The 19,530-nt window shown below is 52.8% G+C and overlaps 3 protein-coding genes across 3 annotated transcripts; all 3 read left to right on the top strand.

The window, feature by feature from the left end:
• The first annotated feature begins 802 nt into the window (after nt 1-802).
• On the top strand, nt 803-4,928 carry CSUI_007659 (uncharacterized protein). The gene is made up of 7 exons (XM_068067804.1): nt 803-1,844; nt 2,141-2,339; nt 2,670-3,093; nt 3,288-3,847; nt 3,996-4,136; nt 4,230-4,477; nt 4,600-4,928. Exons 1-7 carry the CDS (start codon nt 1,383-1,385, stop codon nt 4,813-4,815), a joined length of 2,250 nt encoding a protein of 749 aa, XP_067920221.1. The 5' UTR covers nt 803-1,382; the 3' UTR covers nt 4,816-4,928.
• Nucleotides 4,929-7,034: 2,106 nt separating this feature from the next.
• On the top strand, nt 7,035-8,851 carry CSUI_007658 (nucleoside diphosphate kinase; the record flags this gene model as incomplete). Its single annotated transcript, XM_068067803.1, has 4 exons — nt 7,035-7,576; nt 7,807-8,170; nt 8,426-8,516; nt 8,688-8,851. The coding sequence occupies 4 exons, from the start codon at nt 7,035-7,037 to the stop codon at nt 8,849-8,851; spliced, it is 1,161 nt and encodes a 386-aa protein (XP_067920220.1).
• A 4,314-nt stretch (nt 8,852-13,165) lies between these two features.
• On the top strand, nt 13,166-19,222 carry CSUI_007657 (uncharacterized protein). Its single transcript, XM_068067802.1, has 2 exons — nt 13,166-13,486; nt 13,671-19,222. The coding sequence occupies exon 2, from the start codon at nt 13,810-13,812 to the stop codon at nt 18,013-18,015; it is 4,206 nt and encodes a 1,401-aa protein (XP_067920219.1). The 5' UTR covers nt 13,166-13,486; nt 13,671-13,809; the 3' UTR covers nt 18,016-19,222.
• The last annotated feature ends 308 nt before the right edge of the window (nt 19,223-19,530 follow it).

Below are 19,530 nucleotides of genomic sequence, written 5' to 3'. Positions count from 1 at the left end.
GGCAGGCGGAGTGTTACGTCATACTCCAGTCGTCGCGGGAGAGCACCGCGCGACGACTGGAGTATGACGCCGCCCGGCGGCGAACTTAAGAAGGAGAAATAATAGTCTTTCTAGATTTATTAAGTTAATAAGTTTCAGTTTTCATCAGCTTTCTTCAGAAAAAACGATTAATAGGGTAAAAACGTGAGACTCCGTTCGAAGGAGTCAAACGCAACACTCAGTGGTAGCCGGCGATTGCCGGGAGCCAGAGCGGGGCTCCGACCGTCACCATTGTTTGATTTTGTGTTCTACTATTTTTTCTTCTTGTAAATACAGACTTTTTACCCGGTTAGTTTCCGGGAAAACGCACCGGCCGTTGCATTTCAGAGAACCGGCGAACCTCGCTACAGTGCTGCGGCCTGGGCGGCAGCACACGCTGCTCGTGATTTCGGATCCCTGCTCATTAGGGCGCCACATATTCTGATGGTGAAACTGTGGCGCCGTCGTGCGAAAGTCACGGTGATTATTACTGTCTCTAATGCAGCATTCTCATCAAGCACAGAACACTGTCTCTAGGCATGCAGGCAGTAGTCTGCAGTCGACACTCATTTCATCTTCCACGAGTCAGACCTGCTCCTGCCAAGGAAACATGGGGTAGTTTCTACGCTCAGGATAGCTCGCATACGAAGTATTAAACTCTGCCACGCATGCAGTCCAGGGGTCCCAACAGACCGGCACTACAGCAGCAGCGGCACCTCGTAGACGGGCATGCAATGGAGAAGGCGAGATACCCGGACGCCAAGCCAGGGCCAGACACGCTGCGGCCGATAATTGTCCGACTCGAAAGTACGTCGTCATCACTGTTCTTTGTAGGATTACGGCCGAAGTGAGCTTTTTATTAGTTCACTGACTGACCAATAAAAAGGAAGACCGACCCAGCTTGCAGCACTGGCACGGCACCACGTCGTCCTTCTCCATCCAACTCGCGCGCTCTCAACAGCGCGCATTCGCTAGCCGCCACGGCGAGGATGCGCGTCGCGATATTTGGGAAGAATCTTTTCCCCTGACGACTCTGCATTCGTCGCGACGACCTTTCCTGGAGCCACGGAGGCCTATGCGACTATCAGGCAGTGAAGAAGTCTCTAGGCCCCAGTGTCAAGTACGGATTTTTGCACCCGAATCTGAATGGACCCCCCGTGTCTTGCAGCGAGCCCTGGTCAGCTCGCATACCTGCTAGTCAACGGTCTTTTATTCAAGTGTTACCAGGGCACCGGTATAAAAGGCGCCCCGGGCAATGACCACGAGACAGACTATTACACGTGGGCTGAGTAGGGAGCGACGAAAGAAGAGCTTCCGTGTTCTGCGTGCCGCCATGCGCACGTACAGTCCCGCTTAAGTTGTTCATGCGTACACTTTGTGGTTGTCCATTGATGCCGCGTTGCGTTCAAAAGGGCGCCAGTCGACGACTCGTTGGAACCCCGGTGCTCGGGAAGAACAAGACGGAAGCTGTCGAGATGGGGGGCGTGTCGTGGGGGTTGCTAGGTGTCGGCGTTATTGAACTCCTAGCTTTTTTTGTCTTGAAGCCGAGCGGAGGCCTTGCCCTAGCAGAGCTGGCTCGCTCCCGCCAAGTCCAGGCGTCTGTAGTCGAGGTTACAGCGCGTCCACACGGGATTAGCCAAGGAGGCGGTTCTGAGCACTCGACTCATGAACTGACTGAGGCTCAGAATGATAACGCCGAGATCAGTTTTTTCCTCTCGGAGAGCGAAGAATCTCCCCTGCTGCCGGCCATTGTACCCGAGCGGGGGGGTTCGAGTGGACGACCTGCTCCCCTCGTCGGCAAAATTGAGATGGACGTTCCAGTGGAGGTAACGATATTTGAATTTATTCTTGATTGCTTACGATAAACGTACACGTCACGAGTGTTGTGTCAAAGGGGGTGGTTTTCTCCCACAGAGGGCAGCATCGGGACAGGCAGGCATTGACCGCAGTATTCATGCTGTGGGATTACGTGGCCTAACATCTCAACTCGTGGCGACGGACGTGGTGCCTGTTTTTCGTCGACGTAGGGATAGGATTTACCAGTAGATCCCCAAGTGCTTGAGACAATTGCTACAATCCAGTCTTCATCTGCTGATTCGTACTCGTGTTTTTCTCTATCCAGGAACTAACAGGTAGATCGGACGTCTTTGAAAAGACAGTTGTAAAGCGGAAAAAGCATGCGAAGCCGAAAGGAATCGGGGCTCGGGTGCTCAGATGGTTCCGCAAAGTCGGAAAGCGTGTATTCAAGACCTTTCGGAAAGGCCGCGCGTACTGGGAGAATATGTCCAGTCTTTGGAAGCTGCAACTGGCGGACCGCAAGCGTAAGTTCGGCAGGGTGGGTTGCTTGGTTTCTCCAGATAAAGAGTGAGGAGCGTGGAAACATGTAAAGGTTCTGAGGGACAGCACCTCTTCACTTCGTGATACACGATACCTCACTGAGTTCTTTTGTATTCAACTGCCTCATTCAGATTAAGTGGGACGGGGAAATTCGAACCTGCTCTCCACCGTCTTTTAAAGTGAAGAGTTCTCTCAAGAGAATCTAGTACTCACCAAGGTGGCACTGTCACTTTCCAAGGCTTCCGCGTATCTCTCAAATCAAATGGCAGCTAAAGGAATCCGAGCAGCTTCCCTGTGGTGTGGTGATTTTTTAGCTCTGCAACCTATTGGTGCTCATATAACGAAGCAAAGGCTTTGGTACTTGGTTAACGAAAGCTGGCCAGTCTCGCCGAGCGAAGCACTTTCAGTGTCATCTCTTCGGCCTGGTCTTAAGTACTCCGTCCCTGTCACGTCGTGCGGACAATACAGACAGGCTTCCTTGGCTCACCGGGCACGTTTGTTCGAGGGAGTGCCGGCGGATGAATCATCAACACGAGCTTCGTCGGACGCGGGAAGCTCTTGGGAGAAAATGCCTCTCTCACCCCAAGCACAAGCTGACGAGGAGGCCTACCGACAGGCGAAAGACTCGTTTGAACGGAACGTTCGTGATCCTAGCGAAGATATTGAGTTGGACAGTTCTTACCATGCGGGACAAGAAGGCACTTCACGCGCTCCTCTGAGAGTCGCTTTGTTGCAGTGGTACGCACACATATTCTTCTCTTTTCTCACTGTTAGCCATAATCACTGGTGTCCTCTTCCGCTATATTGCATCAGACGGTGATCGAGGACAGCGTACCCAAGAGAAGGGATTCACAGCATGCACCGCTCAATTGGATCCGCGGGACAGAAGTGTTTTCTTATTTGTTTTGAAAGCCAACTGTTTGCCTTTGCAGGAACACGGAGCTGTTCAAGCCGACCGCACTAGAGCTGATAACGCCTTTCTGTCGGCAAAGCCCCGGTGAACAGCGTGGCAAACCCATGGTGAATGTCGACAACGTCGATATATTTTTCGTGACTACTCAGGAGAACAACCGTCTTCCTCCCGGGGATGAGCGGACGCTTATCGGTTCTGTTCGAAATGCACTTAACGCCCTCAGCTCCAACCCGAATTGGTTGTACGCTGATTTGATCCAGCTGAACAATGAGACGGGCACCCTCTTCAGAAAAATGAGAATGTTCACTCCGAACACACAAATGATACTATGGGTAGCTCGGAAGTCTGTTCTCTTTGAAAGCACTCCCCAGTTCTGCATGAGCAGCATCAACGGGACCGAGAAGGGGTTTGTGGCGGTCAAGATGGATATCCAAGGAATCGGGAACATACTTGTAGCAGGGACTCACATACTCTTCAAGTCAACTCGACGCCAGGAAGCCACGAGAAAGACGTTAGAGGCACTGGCAACCACCTGCACAGGCTTTTCCCTCGGGCCGGAGGAAGATTCTAGTGTCTCAGGTAAGTGAACCGCTGTCTTTTCCACGCCAATGTAGGCCGCCAGCGGAACGACACTGGCATGTTGCAACTCTCGTGTAGTCTTGGAACAGCAGCCACATTGTATCAGCATAACGGTTATCATTGATTGTTTCCGTGGTTGTGCCTGCAGGTCTTCTCAATGACTTCACTCATATCATACTTGTTGGTGATTTCAATGCCCGGTTCACCGCGACGCCGCCGAGAAGCTTATTTCATGCTTTATCAGGTCAACTGCCGCCCTCTGTTATGCACGAGAGCGACGCAGTTCGAGGTAGGTCTCATCATGAGTGATACAGGCTTGCTAGAACTCCAGCGGCTATCCCAGAACTTTGGTTCCTTGATGCGTTTTGTGTTGTTTTTGTAGAACTGTGGCTCATGCAGTCACTGGTGAATGCTTACCGACGTCCACCTACTGAGTTCGAACGGCTTCTTCCAGTTTTGTTTGAGATGGATACGGGAGTGAATCATCAAGAACTCGTCGGGACGGGGCAGGATATCGCGACGCCTCTGATTGAAGCAGGCTTCTCTTCGATCAGCGTCTGCTATCCTGGAGGTTTTAGCTATAAGTGGAACAAGCAGTGCGTACCATGTCTCCCCGGTACCTGTGACACTGTAAGCCAGAAGGTAGTGAAACACGTGTGACTTCGGACCGGGGTGGCGAGGGCGGCAGCCGGTCTCGCGACTTCAGGTAGTATTGCCTTTCACTTCTCTTTACTTGTGGCATTTTTTTGCAGGTTACGGTGGCCGATATAATGGATCGGTGCTACAGCCCTCTGAGCATGGCAAACTTCAAGGAGTCCGGATTTCTCGATCGGGCAGTTATTCGCTCGAGAGGTGGCCACCAAGCGTTCATCTCTAGTTCATACATCCTTCACAACCTACGGAGCGACCATCCACCTTACGTTTTCACATTCGATATGTACGGTAGTATTCCTCAGAAGGAAAGATGACATTCATCTGGTGATGTTTACTCGAACCAAGTGGGAGTGACACCGTGACGTGCAGGGCGTCAGCTGCCTACCAGTTCAATGTGTTTTTCGTTTATTTCACCAGGGGAGGGGGATGTACTACGAGGTGAATGGATGTCAGAATGTAGTGTGGTCCGTGAGTAACGCACTCTAAACGCTTGTCCGTGGGTTGGTCTCTAGAGAAACGTCCCCGCTAATTACTTGCTAAGGCTCCAAAAAGGAGCCATGTAGAATCGCCAGGCGAGGATCTGGAGGAAGGTGGCCTAGGAGAACTGCACACTCCGGAATCTCACAGTCTCGCTACCGTACAGTAGTCTTGAAGCCGTAGCGAACCGGACAGTGGCATTCTAAAGGTCAAGACAGCGTCCAGAAGGCTGGTCCTAGTTGATCAGTCTGGGGAGACAGTCATTCTCTCGTAGCCCGCCCTTGCTGCCCCGGTTTTGAGTGACTACGTCTTCCCTTCCATCGGGTGCTTGGGTGGTAAGACCCTCATTCGAAGGCCACGCCCCGAACACGCAGTCCGCTCCCTGCACCGCGAGGGCGTTTCCCCGCTGGAAGTGCTCCGGTTATGTCTTGCAATGAACTCTAGTCCGCGATGCTGGCATATCCAGGTGTCTAGACAGTCGAAGATGCCCAGGTGTCAGTCCATTCTGGCGGTTCCCGACGGCCGAAGTGAAATCACAGCTGATTGTTCAGAGCTCTGCAGAATCTGTTTGCCCCCCCTTTTTTCGTAGCTCATCTACTCAGAATGAAGTGCTGTAGGTCCTTGGCCGTTTTATGCCTTCTCGGGCTCGCTCTGCTGAAAACGGGTCCGGCGTATGCCGGCCGTACCTCCGTGCGTGCCACTGAGGACTATGACGTGAGTCCGTGTGAGCCTGCTGGCGCAGCTATTCTCTCACTGGGAATGGAAACAGGAAGACGAAGCTACTTCTCGAGCAGAGACTGCTATAGCCGATATCGAGGAGGCTGACAGGCGGTAGGTGGTCCAGAGCAGTCGATCCGAGAAGATTGTCATTCCGACTGCTGACGGGCAGGGAGCAAGAAACTGACTCGAAGATAGAAGCCAGCCATGATGTGGCTGACGAAGCCGAACTAGAGGAGGTGAGACAGCTTTTTGCCCCGGGAGATTTTCCATGTCCTCAACGAATGCCGCTGCAGGAAGAAGCCGAGGCGAAAGTTGCAGAAGAGGCTATCGCCGCTGAAACCGCAGTAAGGTTGTTGAGGCAGGAGCCTCGTTTCTGTAAAGTGCCTTATGCTTCTGATAAACAGAAGCATGATGCTAGTCCTGATGGCGCACTCGAGCGGCTGATGGCGGAACTCGTTGAGGTATGGGCACTGATCAAGTACCGCTGCTTTGCGGCTCCCCCAGTAGTATCCGAAAACACACAGGCTACCTATCGTCTGCGCGACGTTAACAAGGTAAACAACCACGGCTCCTATACGTTTCCAATGAGTGAAAAACTAACTTTTCCCCAGCAACTCAAAGTACTAGACTAGGCGAGACGGCGCCGGTGCGAAGTTTCCTGGCCCCACCAGGTCATGCGCTGGAGATTGTCGTTCGCTACATAGAGGCCGCGGTTGCAACGCTGGAGCTGCAGCATTGCAGCTCCGCTTAGCGGGGCAGGTGACGTGGGCAATGGTGATCCAACAGTGCCGCTAAACTGTTACTTGTTCCGGGCTGTGCTCGTCCCGCTTTTTTCTAGTGGGCGCTACGGGGCGATCAGGCACTGAGGGGCTGTCAAACCGGATTTCCGTCGCTGGTGTCAGGTTGCTTGGCAAGACAGTACTTCCGTAAAGAGGAAAGCTGGCAAAGCATGCTCTTCTGTTTGTACTGGCTACTGGCACCCACAGCAAGCGGTGTGTTCGTCAGTTACGAGACTTGGAGCAGTTGTCACGGCAGGAGTATGAGGGAATCACCGATGCATACAGCAGGCCGCAGTTGAGCCAATGCAGTAATGGATGCCCGGACTGGCCAGAGTCACTGTCGAACGGCTGCCAAATTTGAGTGCGCAGTGCACTCCGTCTCGGCGTGGTTACACTTGCAAACGTCGTTTTCCTTCTTCAATCCAAAGAGTGAGCGTCAAGCCGACGTACACCGCAACACGAACCAGTGCATCCGCACTCCCCGTGCCGACTGTCAGGTCGAAGCACAAAGGACTGAAGAGGCAATGTGCTAGGCACTTTATACGACTTCCTTCACTATGGCTTCTTATGACAACACGCTGGTCTTCCGCGTCACCTGGTATGACCGTCAGGCGGATTTGACAAAAGACTTAATCCTCTCGTACCACAGGGCGGACAACAGTGTGGAGCTTTACGATCCGAAGCTGCGGCGTCTTTTCCTGAAAAGGACTCCGGCAGCAGTTCCTTTGGAGGATCAGCTCTACGTGGGCAACACAGTTGTAGTTGTCTCCAGACAGCTTAAGATCGTCGACTACGCAGATGAGCGGACCCACTCTGCGTTAGCGCCGCGCCTTCAGAAAGCAGTAGTTGTTCTGAAACCGCACGCGCACGAACACATGGGAAATGTCTTGCAACGTTTGCTAGACGATGGCCTGACTCTCTCCGTGATCCAAATGGTGGAGCTCGCGCCACACCAAGCAAACGCTTTCCTTGACTTGCTGGAGGACAACAGCAGCTCAGAGCACGACAAGAACTCAGACACTCGACAGCAGGTGGTGCAGAGCCTCAGCAACGGAAGATGTATTGTGATGGCCATTCTCGGAAACGAAGCATCAAGCCGGTGAGAGGACAGCTGCACGGCCGTTGCGGCAGACGCCTGTACTCCGGAGTTTTTCCTAAAACGCACAAGCAGATTGAAAGAGTGTCACTTGACTCCCCTACGCGGCCGCAGACGCCGACCCACTTGGAATGGTGGGTCGGTGACTGCGTCCGCTCGGGGCAAATCTCACGAGCTGGCAGATGTGACTCCGCCACGGCCATCCTGCTCATTGCTGGACCTGCTGTGCGCAGTCTCGGGTACATTGTAGGTCCGGCAGACCCAGCAGAGGCGAAGCTGCAAGCACCTGAAAGTCTACGAGCCGCGTACGGTACCTCGACGACCAACAACGCCATACTGTGGAAGGAGCTGAATGATTCTCAGCTCCTCCTTGTGAGGAAGTTCCTATCTGGGGCTACCCTTTCACCCCCCGAGCTCGGGACTGACTGCAGCTGCTGCGTTATCAAGCCATCCTCCTTACATGACGCAGGGAAAATTATCAAACAAATACGAGACAGTGGCTTCCGGATCACGGCTTTGCAGTCTTTTCACTTGAGCAGAAATGCTGCCGAGGAATTTTACGAGGTGTACAAGACTGTGCTTCATGAGCTGCCTCAGGTACGGAGAATCCGTAACAATGAAAAAATGAGGTGTCTGCTTAGTGCGGTGGTAGGCCTAGAGAAGTTTCGAGGGTTCCCCTCGCCTCGGAAACGCCCCTTAAAGTCTGACCAAACATCAGCCGGCGCAGTGTGAGGTCTCACTTAGGGCCTCAGGAAGGTGCACGTGTAAAGCCTCCTTTGGGGAGCCGCGCAACATCTTTCTCCGTGGTTCGACTGCTGTTGTTGATTGCCTCCCTGCTCTACCCGTCCGCAGATGATAGACGAGCTGGCGCAAGGCATCTGCATAGCTATGCAAGTAGAGCATAAAGATAAACAATCAGTGCCAAGGCTACGAGAACTCGCAGGTAGGTCGCGCTAGCGTTTCAAGAATCCAAAAACGATCCCGCGACACTGCGAAAGTCTCCAGTCGTTTTGCCTGGTCTTGCGGCATGTTTCCTGAAGACGACACTAGTTTGTCCTGCTTCTTCGCCTGATACGTGAATTGTGCTTCTTCGACGTGGATGCCATCGTCTCAGGTCCGTACGATTCCGAAATGGCCCGGTTCGTCAGGCCGCACAGCCTCAGGGCTCTGTTTGGCTCTGACCGTGTCCGCAACGCCATCCACTGCACCGACCTCGAGGACGATGCGGTTTTAGAAGTACAATACTTTTTCTCCGTACTGGCTAATACGGTGAACTGATCTGCGTTTACTGGTTGCCGAAGTGCACAGGAAGAGGATGAGAACCGAAAATGCATTCAGTATCCCATGTCTGAAGCAGCAGAAAACCAAAGCCAGAGGCCCGTGGCGACCAAACTGTCAATCTCTGTCGATGATGCCGGTGCAAAACAACACGCACCTCCCTTCTCCAAATGCCCATCAAGGGAGTAGTCTCCTAGCGAGTTCTAATGACTCTGTGGTGTTGTGGGGCTGGCTCTGCTCTTAGGACAATGAGCCTTGATGTTGTACGAGTCGGGCAGAAGTGCTGTTGCCTGTGCTTGGCTCAAGCTTGCCCAGTCTTTTCTAAGCACCAGACTAGCTTCTGAGCGCTCAGCTAGCACTAGGTGCACATACTCCCTCTAAGGAGAGACAGTGAGCTCAGGTTAGCTCACCTCTAATAGGACCTCCAGCAAAACAAGGCGGATACTACTGGCTAAACAGTTCTTTCAAACACTGCAGACTCCAGCCGTAAATCACGCAGGAAAGGCAAGACTAGGCCCTCGGCGTTACCCTTGTTCAGTAGGCACAGCTGCAGCACCGAGGCTCTGGCGAGCTAGCTTATTCGCCTCGGACCACCTACGCCGTCCGCCACCAACAAGTACCGAGACGTCCTGAGAAGTTTTTCCACGCTGTCTTCCTCAGAGGGTTTAAATAACGCCTCGGAGTCGCATGACTACCTGCCCAGCACGTCCTGTTGTCTGGAAAACTGGAGGATGATTAATATCAGCAATACTGCTGCCACACAGGAGGAATGGTGGGACACTGCTGTTGCTGATAGTTGCCTCAGTGAGGAGCTTGTGGAGCATCCGTCTCTTCACAACACTCCGTGCGTCAGACGTGAGACGGCGCTTCTGTTGGACGCCCCCTGCAGGACAGCTTCCAGACTGCCTTCAAGCCGACATCGGTGTGATAGCGGGTGTAAACGGAGCAGGCTGTTACACAGGGGGCCAACTGGCTCGTCCTTGGCTCCTCGTTTGAGAGCTCGAGCGGCCTCCAAGCTCTGGTGCACTGGCAGAAGCGTGCCTGCCCCTGGGGTGCCAGGCAGTCTCTACCAGGAGTATGAATCATGCTTGAGGAGCAGAAATAAAGCGAACGAATACACGTCTACGGAATCAAGCCCCGAAAGGGGGGCCTTCGCGGACAGCCGACCCGTATTGTTTCTTCCGGGGCCGTTCAGCGGCTTTCCCCTTCAAGACGTTGCCACTTTCGCATTCATGTAGAAGTTCGTCCACAGGTCTCCCGAACGCTGTCTTCGGATCACAGCAGCTCGTCCCCGGGGGGCTCCACTTACAGTAACAAGCACTGCAGTTGCTCTTCGACGACAGGCAGACCGAGGGTGAATGACAGCGCGGACCGGGCCTGAAAATTCCTGAAGACAGCAATCAGTTCTGCAACTGAGAAACTCGTTGTCAACCTACTTTCTTGCAGAGCAGGGAGCTCCTCGGTTCCAAGGAACAGTCCCACCAGTGTCTTCGAACCCCTGACCGTGACACAGGCAAGCGTCAACCGATCCTCCATGGTATTGCAGCAAAGGGGCGGAAGGAGAGGAGACTGTCCGCGGTCAGCGCGCAGTAAACTGCGCTCCTACGGACTGCCTGAAGCAGCTGGTAACATGCAGATGACGCCTACCGGGCCTGGAAACTGTTGACGCCAGGTGATGTGCCTTCTGAGCGTTCCTTTTGAAATCTTCCAAGGCAACCTCATGGGCAAGTCGCTAAGTAGGCGAACAAAGGGGCATGGCAGATCTGCGGGAGTGAAAGAACACGGCAGTTCTCTCCTGTGTCTCGTCCGCTCGCGATTTCTGCGCTCTGGGCCGAGGAATGCCCGAAGACGCAGCGACTCGGAAAACGTATGACACGCGGGGCCCACGCTAGACTGGATCTAGCCTTTCTTTCCACGCACCTCTCTTTCAAGCAAAAGTCTGCGCCGTTCAGTTTCAAGTTCTGCTCTCTTCTTGTCCGCCTGCGTGTAAGAGGCCAAAGTTTCAGTTCACAGTAAACACTAGCTGGCCACTGTGGGAGTTTCTTTCTCCAGCGAGTCTACACAGATTCTAAACCTGTTACTCCACCAGGACGATGGCAATTGGACAGGGTCCATGTGGCGTGCAGTTTCAACTTAACGCTGGACAAAGCCGAGGAGTGCTGCTAGTAGTGGAGTCGCATAGAATCGGTACCAGGCACCAAGATGAAGCATCCGCCTGGATCGAACACGCTATGAAGGTCAGCGCTCACTGTATCGGGGAGCAAACCTCGCTCAGATGGCCTGGAAGCTCCTCACTGGCGATACTTTTCCCAGGCCCGCGTTGCACTCCCCCTCGAAATGTCTCTCTCGCAAAAGAAATACCTCCTTCTCATGTATTCACCGTCCTTTCCGACGGAGTCAGAGTCTTGAGCCCCTGATTTCTCACCTCACGGCCTATCCGGTCAACGTAGTTCCTGCGGTCTTTCAAGCAGAAGATCAACCGGCGGCTCCTCTCCCCACGAAAGCTGCAAGCCGCAAAGCGCACCGCTGAACCCGTGGGCTCCAGCCAGCACAAGAGAATTTGCTGGTCTCACCAAGAAAGACAAAATGAGGCCCACAGAAGTCGGGAACGTTGGTTCGTGGAGCGTGGCCCAAGGGCTTAACTAACCTCAATATAAACGTACGGCTAGACTCAATATAAGATACCAAATTGGTCTTGGGCGGTATGTGTCGCCGGTTGCGTGAGAGAAAGTCCCGACACCATTCCGAGACTGTGAGCAGTTGTGATTGAGGTGGTCCGGGACCTTGCTACCGTTTCACTGGACTCTCTGCCTCACTATCGTTGAATAGTCGAACAGACGGCCGTCAGGAGAAGATGCTCGTGCCGATGGGCCAGCTCCTTTCGCTTGGCGTCTGCCTCCTGCTTGCCTTTATTACGACGATACAGTTGCTGGATACGGCTCACTAGAGCTCTGCACGCAGCTCAGCATTGAGAGAGTTTGAAAAGTAGCATAAACTCCTAGACAGTCCCGGTCATGAGTCTCCAGTCACGGGTGTCGGTAACCTTTCTCTTGGGAGCCGGCTCGTCGGGGAAGATCAGGGGCGCCAGCCACGAATAGTCAGCTCAAGCTACGACAGTAGCCGAAGACGGACAATTTCCTGGCATATGCTTGTCTAGCTTTTGCTCCCCTGAAGAACTTCTGGATTTTGATTGCAGCAGTCTGTTCCTTTTGTGAAGCGTCCGATGCCTCTCTGCAACAAAGAGCAGCATTAGGCTCGACATACATACCGGGGCAGGCGAGTAGGAGCCACGTCCCCTGCACGAAACCACGGGGCAGAGACTACGGACACCTTGCCGAGTAGGGGCTGGTGGGAGGGGGGCCCGAACGGTGCATCAAGAGGAAGAGAGCAACGAGTCCGTGGCGGGAGAGAGTTAAGGCAGCGTGAGCTGTTATTTTTTCAAGTAACAGACTCAGAATAATCCGCGAGAAGAGCGCCAATCTGAAGGCACTTACTGTAGTAACTTCAAATACATCGGCATAAGAAGTGCCGCATCGTTACAGATATCCAGAAACCACATCTTCGGTGCCGTGGACACGTGCCTTCAACAGGTTTGTAGCTCTCTTTGGAAGCCTTGGCTGTCCGCTCTGGAAACAGCGCTTTTGCCCGAGCAGAGTTGAGAGGCTCCCTTGAATGGCCCAAATTATTAAGCAGTGCGGTCTCGCAGGGACAGGGATACCTTAGTGCAGGAAACTTTATTGCCAGGTAACAGGTTGTGTATAATAAGCTGTAAGCCGTGGACGGGCAATGTCTTGGCCTGATGGGCAGAGCTGCACAACAGGAAGAAATGCTTAAGCTGCACAGGTTTCTTGTCAAACAACAGAACACAAGTGGCAACGTACTATGGGCTGGCAGAAACCAAACGCTGAGCTAGGAGGAAGCAGGGCGAGCCAACGCCTCACAGCGAGGATCGGATGTCGGATTGCCGACATGGCAACTGGCAGTAGAGGCTACGATTATGCTCAGGACCACCGTTGAGCTCATGCGTCACAAGCTCGGCAACGGGGTGTTAGGTCTCTGGAACGCTTCCCTCGGGCGGGGCGAGGCGCACAGCCAGTGCACAGTACAAGCCGCATTCTCGGGGCTGACGCTCTGTTAGCAGAAACTTGGGAGACCAAGTATCCGCGTGCGGACTTTCCCACCCTCTGACTTGATCGCTCTTGGCGGGCCCCCTCCTCGCCGTGGCCCACTTTTCGAACGCTGGAGCCGGAGGAGCACTGCATGCCACCGCTCGATTCGCACGGGTCTTGTGTCTTCAGAGAAACGCGGCTTGAAAACTCGCACCGCTGGCCTTTGCTGCCGGGTTCATGTACTTTCCTTCTTTTACCTTGAATTATCGTTGTTTGGGAAAAGATCCGGGAACGGAGGGTGGGTGCTGCGTTGCTCGTGATGTATCTTGCGCTGTCCCGACTGGACCTCACAGGAGTATAGGCGGCTAGCCGGGGACCACCGGCAGAGCGGCGAGTTACCGAGTGTTCACTTGCGCCTGTTTCATCCCGAGACTCTTTTTTGTCGGGTATTCGCGCTTTTATGGCGAAGATATTCTGAATATTTCCACTCTTGCTTCAGTCGGGTGTCACGGCGGCTCCACCTAAGGTCAGTCGCAGCTTGCGCTACTGCTTTTCTGGCGCGGGCCTGACTGTCCTATTTTGCAGTTTTGGATCATTCCGAGAAATTAAAACATCCTTTTGTTTGAGAAGTTTGTCTCTGAGATATTATGCTATCGTGCTGGTCTGTGTTGTTTCCCTTCCGTCTTTTCCTGTCTCTGGTCCGTCAACAGGCACTGTCTTCTGGACATGCTTCTGTTTGTTTGCGGAATATAATCTCGTTGCTTCAGAATTCCCGCGTTCGCTTATGCAAGGTAGAAACTGGGAGTGCTCGCCTTTTGCGGAGCTCTCTCTTCAATTGCTGTGGTAACAATGGCGCAGTCAGAGATATCCTTGTTTGCTGCTCAACTTGATGAGATTGCTGGACGAGCCGCCCGCACACCGCGGAGTCCGTCCCGCCGTGGACGCCGCCGAGCTCGCTCCTCATCTTTCGTAGCAGACTGGTCTCACAGCAGTCATTCCCACCAGTACAGTCCGTCACCTTACCGGGGCGAATCAGTCCGCGCCCCGTCTCCAGAGGTGGAGGCCGCTACAGCCGCAGCGATGCGTAGCTGTAATAGTTTCAACCGTTATCGTCTGTCTAAAGTAGTTCCTCCGATGCCCGGGCGCGGCACGTGGGAAGACGGAGATAACCTTGGCGATCTCGATCCTTCACTTGGGTACCGGGAACAGGCAGCCGACGACGCCGGGGCTTTATTGGAGGTAATGCGCTCGGCTGTACAGCGTTCTCAGCATGGTCAGAGCCATCACAGTACAGGTACACCTCCGCTAACGACAGCCCAGTTGGTCGCTCTGCTTAATGCTCGCACGACAAGTGCCGGACTTACCACATACAGTACTTCCGAAGGACAAACCACCAGCACCGCCCGACACAGCGTTGACGAGACGTGTGGGTTGCCGATGCTGCACGTCTCTCAGGCCCTGGCTTTACACCGGACGGAAGATATTCCGGGGCCACGTTCCTCGTCTCTCCCAGCCCAACCTGGAAAGCGAGGCGAGCATGTAGGCCCTGAGCCTCCGTATGCGGTGCATGGGGGCTTTCTTGGGTTGCCCGCCGATAAGCAGATGCCTTTGTTTTCCGAAGAAGAGACGAAAACCCATGAGTCTCTGTTGGTCCCTGGATACTATCTATCGTCTCACTTCAGAGACACTTTGTCATCCCCTGGCAGCTCTTTTTTCGAGTATCCGTTTTCCCCGAAGACGCCTGTATCTGCAGCGATAGCAACGGAGATAGCACAAGACTACACCCGGGCTTCTGCTGTCCAACAGGGTGCAAGTGTGGAGGCCGCGCGGGATGCTTTGGGCGAAGCTGTATTCCGGGAGGCTGTGGCTGATGTCGTGGCAGAGCAGGAGGAGCGAAGACTTCTTGAAGCCCTTCTACACCAATCAAAGCAAGCTGTTCTAGTTGAGCAAGAACTCGAGGCATTACGTGAGCGACAACGGCTCCTCGTACAGCAGCACGAGCAATTACAACTCCAGAGCATGTTAAACGAGAAGGAAGGTGAAGTGAGTCGGATATCTGCATTGCTTGAGGAGGAACGGCAAATGGTACAAAGACAATATCAGCATGTTCTCCGAGAGCGAGCTGAACTCGAGAAAGAGAGACGGCAACTGGAATTAAAGACTGCGGCTTTTTCTCAAGTGCCAGCTTCACAAAAGCAGAAAGAAGCAAGCGCAGAGCAGGCAACAGAAAGGGAGGGTCGGCTTACACCACGGAGTTTATCAGAGACAAAATCCCTATGGAAAACGACCAGAAACGCAGACATGCAGGAATCTACGGAATCCCAAAACAAGCCTTCTCTGTTTCCTTCCGATGATGGCTCAACAGGGTCTTCGCCCTCTCCACCAAAACCTCCAGGAAAATCATGTCTGTCTGTGTCCGCGTCAACTTCACCATCTGGCGCAACTGTTTCTTCTCCACCGTCTACACGTCTCCCAGCCCCGCCTTCACTTCCTCAGGCTGTTAATGTGACGTCCTTTGGGGATTTCCTCGATACGTCGAAACACGCATCTCATCCAACTGAATCAGCAACGAGACCTTCCATATCGCCACAGCACGAAAAGGGACAGGTCCTGATACTTGGTGCATCCTCAGCATCTCTGCACCAGTATGCGAATCTCCCTGAGAACAAAGGGAAAAGCTCTGTCAATGGCCCTGTGTCTCATTCTGTGAAGACTCCCCCTATTCCACCTAGCACAGGACCGTCTCGTGTCCGCTTTGTTCTGGTCAGCAACCCGAAAGCTACAGCGATGTCGCGTTCGTCGTCTGTCCATCCTGCCTGTTCTCCTTCTTCACCTCAGAGAGTTAATGCTGAAGGTCCCGCTCCTCATGTATCCCCCAGGAGTCATCGTGTGCATTCCTCACATTCTTTATCTCCCTCTTCGAAAAAAGAGAGCGGAGCATCAACTTGCCCGTCTACGTGGAGGCTATTCGGCCAAGGTTGCTGTGAACAGGCAGCTTCCACAGTGACATCATCTCCCAGAGAGATGAGCAAGAATTCACCTCAACTCCTGCGTGCTACAAGTTCTGCTGTTCCTACAGAGCGCTCTAGTACCACAGCGAATGAGAGACTGAATGCAGGAACTGTTTGTCAAGACGGCATGCGTGTATATTCATCACGGCCTGTTACTCCTCCAGTGGTTCCTTCTCTCTCTCAGGGTGGCCCGAACCCACCACGGGTCTATAGACGTCTTTCGAGATCTTCAAATAGTCCCATCAGGGACGGATCATCTCCTTCTCCTAGTGCGTCTAGGGAAACGATTTATTTAGCGTCTCCCCCAGCGGTGGTGTATGCGGCGTCTTCCCCTGTTATGACGTCATTTCATCCATCTCCTCCGTCGCCTTGCCTCCCAAGTGAAAGGGTACTCTCTACATATGCCTATACTCTTCCTCCTACATCTTCGTTGCCATCGCCCGTCTCGTCTTCTCTACGTTCTTCCACCACCACATATGTCCGGACAGTGGACCCAGGGTCCATGTCTTACACGTCGTCTCCTACACCTGTATCTACCTATCCGACTCTCATTGTTCCTGAGAATAATGCACCCGTCTCAAGTGAGAGAACTGTGACTTCCTTGAACCCGCCGTCAGTTCAACCTTCAGTCGGGCAATTCCCACCTACACAGGGTACTTCGTCATTCGTGCCTGGGACATCGATCGGCTACGCGGAAGACAACACGGCAATCCGGGCTGGCTCAGTAGATCATTCTCCGCCTTTTGCGCCGTCAGCGACTCTAACGCCTCGTATTGATGCTTGGACATCGTCACCTGTAACAGCGACTCATTACTCTTATTCTCCGACCGAGAGGGTCAAAGCATTTTCATCTCAGCCTCTTCTTTCTGGCAGTGGAGCTTTCCTTGTTAGTCCGGGAGGAGAACAGAGTAACCCTTCTTCTAACATCGTGCCAAGAGAGGGAGAAAAGAGAGAAACAGATATAAGACCAGTAGGCGGAGGAGAGTCCGCATCTCCTACAAGAGGAGAGAAGAAAGGGGGAGAGATCAAAGGGACAGAGGGATGGGTCAAATTTGGTAGTGCTGAAGAAGATGATTTCCGTGAGCATGAGGAAGATGAGACACACCTGAGTGTTCGTGTGTTAGAGCTTCGGAAACAGAGACAGGAATTGGAACAACAACGTCAGGCTCTGGTTCGTGAGCAGCTGCTATGGGATAAGAGAGAACAGGAGAGGCTAAAAAGACAACAAGAAGAAGAGGTACGTCTTCTGCTTTTAGAACGCGAACGCTTTTCTCGAAGGGAAAGAAGAGAAGATGGGTGGTCGTCTCCCAATAAAAGCGGTGGTCGAGCGAAATCGGTCCCTTCAACAAGCTACAAAGTGTGTGTTTCACCTCCTCCAAAAGCCCCCCCACCGGAGAAACGTCAGCCGTCAACTAATACCTCACATGTATCATGCTCATCATCGTCACTGCCCCAACAAGTACCAGATGCAACCTCTCCCGAGGGTGTTGTCGAGAAACGCATGACTTTCAGCATAGCATCTCCTTGCTGTGAGTGGAGGACCGAACACGTCCTAAGTGGAGGGAGTGCGCTGAAGGAATCTACACAAAAGAGCAGAGAACAGGAAGAACAAGAAAAGGAAGCATCTCGTACTAGAGAGCTTGCTTGTGATTTAGGCACCCAAAAAGGAGCAGCATCAGCGAGTGCTGTCGTCGCATCTCTTGCAGGTGAAGCTGCACGCACGGCAGCACGTCGCGCAGCAGAGAGCGTACAGGAGGTAGCTGCTGCTGTATGGCAGCCTTTACAGCCTGTTCAGCAAAAGCTTCAGAAATGGTTTTCAAGTCGGGCGGCACCTAGAAAAGAATCGTATAGAACGTACATTCTCCCACCTCAACAAACGCCTCCCATCACAACGACAACAACGCGGTACTGGTATCATCCAACAAGCGCAACCATACAGCCAAGCCCCAGTATTGTCGGAAATCCCACTACGGCGGTTGTCATGACTCCTCCGTATCCGTATGCTTCCCCGACCATGGTTGGAGGAGCGGCCACGTGTCAGTAGGGAATTTTTGCGTTGCCTGGGTGTGATAACAAAATCCACCTCTTATGATGACATTAAATGTAAAGACAATGCCAGCGAATTAAGCCAGCTAAGGAGTTTTTTTTCCAGGAGATTTTGGGCTGTAATCGTCGCTGAGAAAGAGGGGGGCTCGGTGCTCACTCAAAAGGAAGGAGAAAGGTCAGCAAGGATTCGTTATGTTTTGTTAAAGCATGGTGAACCGTCCACTCCTCTGAAGCCCAAGCTGTTGTCGTGCTTGGGGCTTGACAAAGAAAAAGAGAATTATTCTTCCTTACTGGAATGAAGTCTTGATTGTAGAAGACGAGGTACTCTTGCTTACTAGACTGAGTTTTGTGAGAAAGGAGGGCCTGTCCGTCTTCTTTCTCTAGAGTAGTTGTAAGATGAAGCTTTTCTCCTGTTTTCGTGGCATTCAAGAAGCTAGCAGCCACGTTGCTAGTTCCTTTGTTCACCTTTCTACAGGGAAGGAGTCACATAATGAGTATTATCCGAACTTCGCTTACTGACTGGGCCGTGCACCGCTTTTTCAGTCCAGTGCTTCTGTCCCTGGTCGTCGGAGTGCAGCCATGTAATGTAGCCTAGAATTTATCGTTCTTTTCAGAACACTTTTCTTTCTCTTTTAATCCGAAGAAAGGACAGCGAAGCATACCTGCAAAAAAGACTAAAGATCTGTCGAGCTGGAGAACCTGGCGATGAAGTGAATGCATGGATGTTCGCTTTCAAACATCTTCTGGGTCTCTCCGAAAAGAAACTGACGGCAGTGGTGAGTGGACATGAATTAAACAAAATATTAACCGGTCGTTCTTGTATGCACCGAGTTTCTTTTTGCTCATTTTGTATTTGGTTCGCACTAGAGGGAGGAGCGGAAGTCATGTCATTTCTCTGTTGTGCGTGGGGGAACGGGGCGGAAAGAGGAGAATCTGTTTTTCTTTTTGTGTCTGGGAGTTCCGCCAGTGCAACTAGTCACTCAAGGTGACAGATGCACTGTCGGTGGTAGTTCGTATCTGACTTTTCTTGTGGTGGTTTGAAAAATACTGACGGAGTTTCGCTAACAGCTTTCGTTGTTGGGTTGATGCGCCCGGGGCTCATTCATTCATCGGCGAGTGAGAAAGCGAGAAAGGTTCACAGAAACGGAATGTTTTGGTTTTCCAAACAAGGCCAGATTATGAAGGCGGAATCGTCTGAGTATCTAAAAGGAGACCTCACTGGCATGGTATCCCACCGCCTCACCAGAGAGCTGCCGAGACGTACGTTGTTGGGCGTCCGACAGGAGGAATCTTGCGAGTAGTCCAGGGAGAGTATCACGGTCTTGGTGTGCTTCGGTCCATCTCAGAGGAGAAGAGTCAGATGCGTCACTAACCTTTCAGGAAGACCGTGCCAAGAACGCTACTTCTCAATGAGGGCTTTGCTTACGTTCAGGGACCTCACCCGCACACGGGGGCAGCTGCACACTGGAAACGGTGTCTCCCTTCCACTCATCCTTCGGCCGACACCCTGGTA

This window comes from Cystoisospora suis (genome assembly GCF_002600585.1).
Source record: "Cystoisospora suis strain Wien I chromosome Unknown contig_4110, whole genome shotgun sequence".
NCBI lineage: Eukaryota > Apicomplexa > Conoidasida > Eucoccidiorida > Sarcocystidae > Cystoisospora > Cystoisospora suis.
This window is presented reverse-complemented; position numbering and strand designations above follow the sequence as displayed.

What these genes read in the sequence shown, in the direction of transcription:
- CSUI_007659 (XM_068067804.1), top strand. Translation starts at nt 1,383, where the DNA reads ATGCGTACACTTTGTGGTTGTCCATTGATGCCGCGTTGCGTTCAAAAG. An exon ending in GGAAGATTCTAGTGTCTCAG is followed by an intron (nt 3,848 to 3,995) that starts GTAAGTGAACCG and finishes TTGTGCCTGCAG; the next exon opens with GTCTTCTCAATGACTTCACT. An exon ending in CGAGAGCGACGCAGTTCGAG is followed by an intron (nt 4,137 to 4,229) that starts GTAGGTCTCATC and finishes TTGTTTTTGTAG; the next exon opens with AACTGTGGCTCATGCAGTCA.
- CSUI_007657 (XM_068067802.1), top strand. Translation starts at nt 13,810, where the DNA reads ATGGCGCAGTCAGAGATATCCTTGTTTGCTGCTCAACTTGATGAGATT.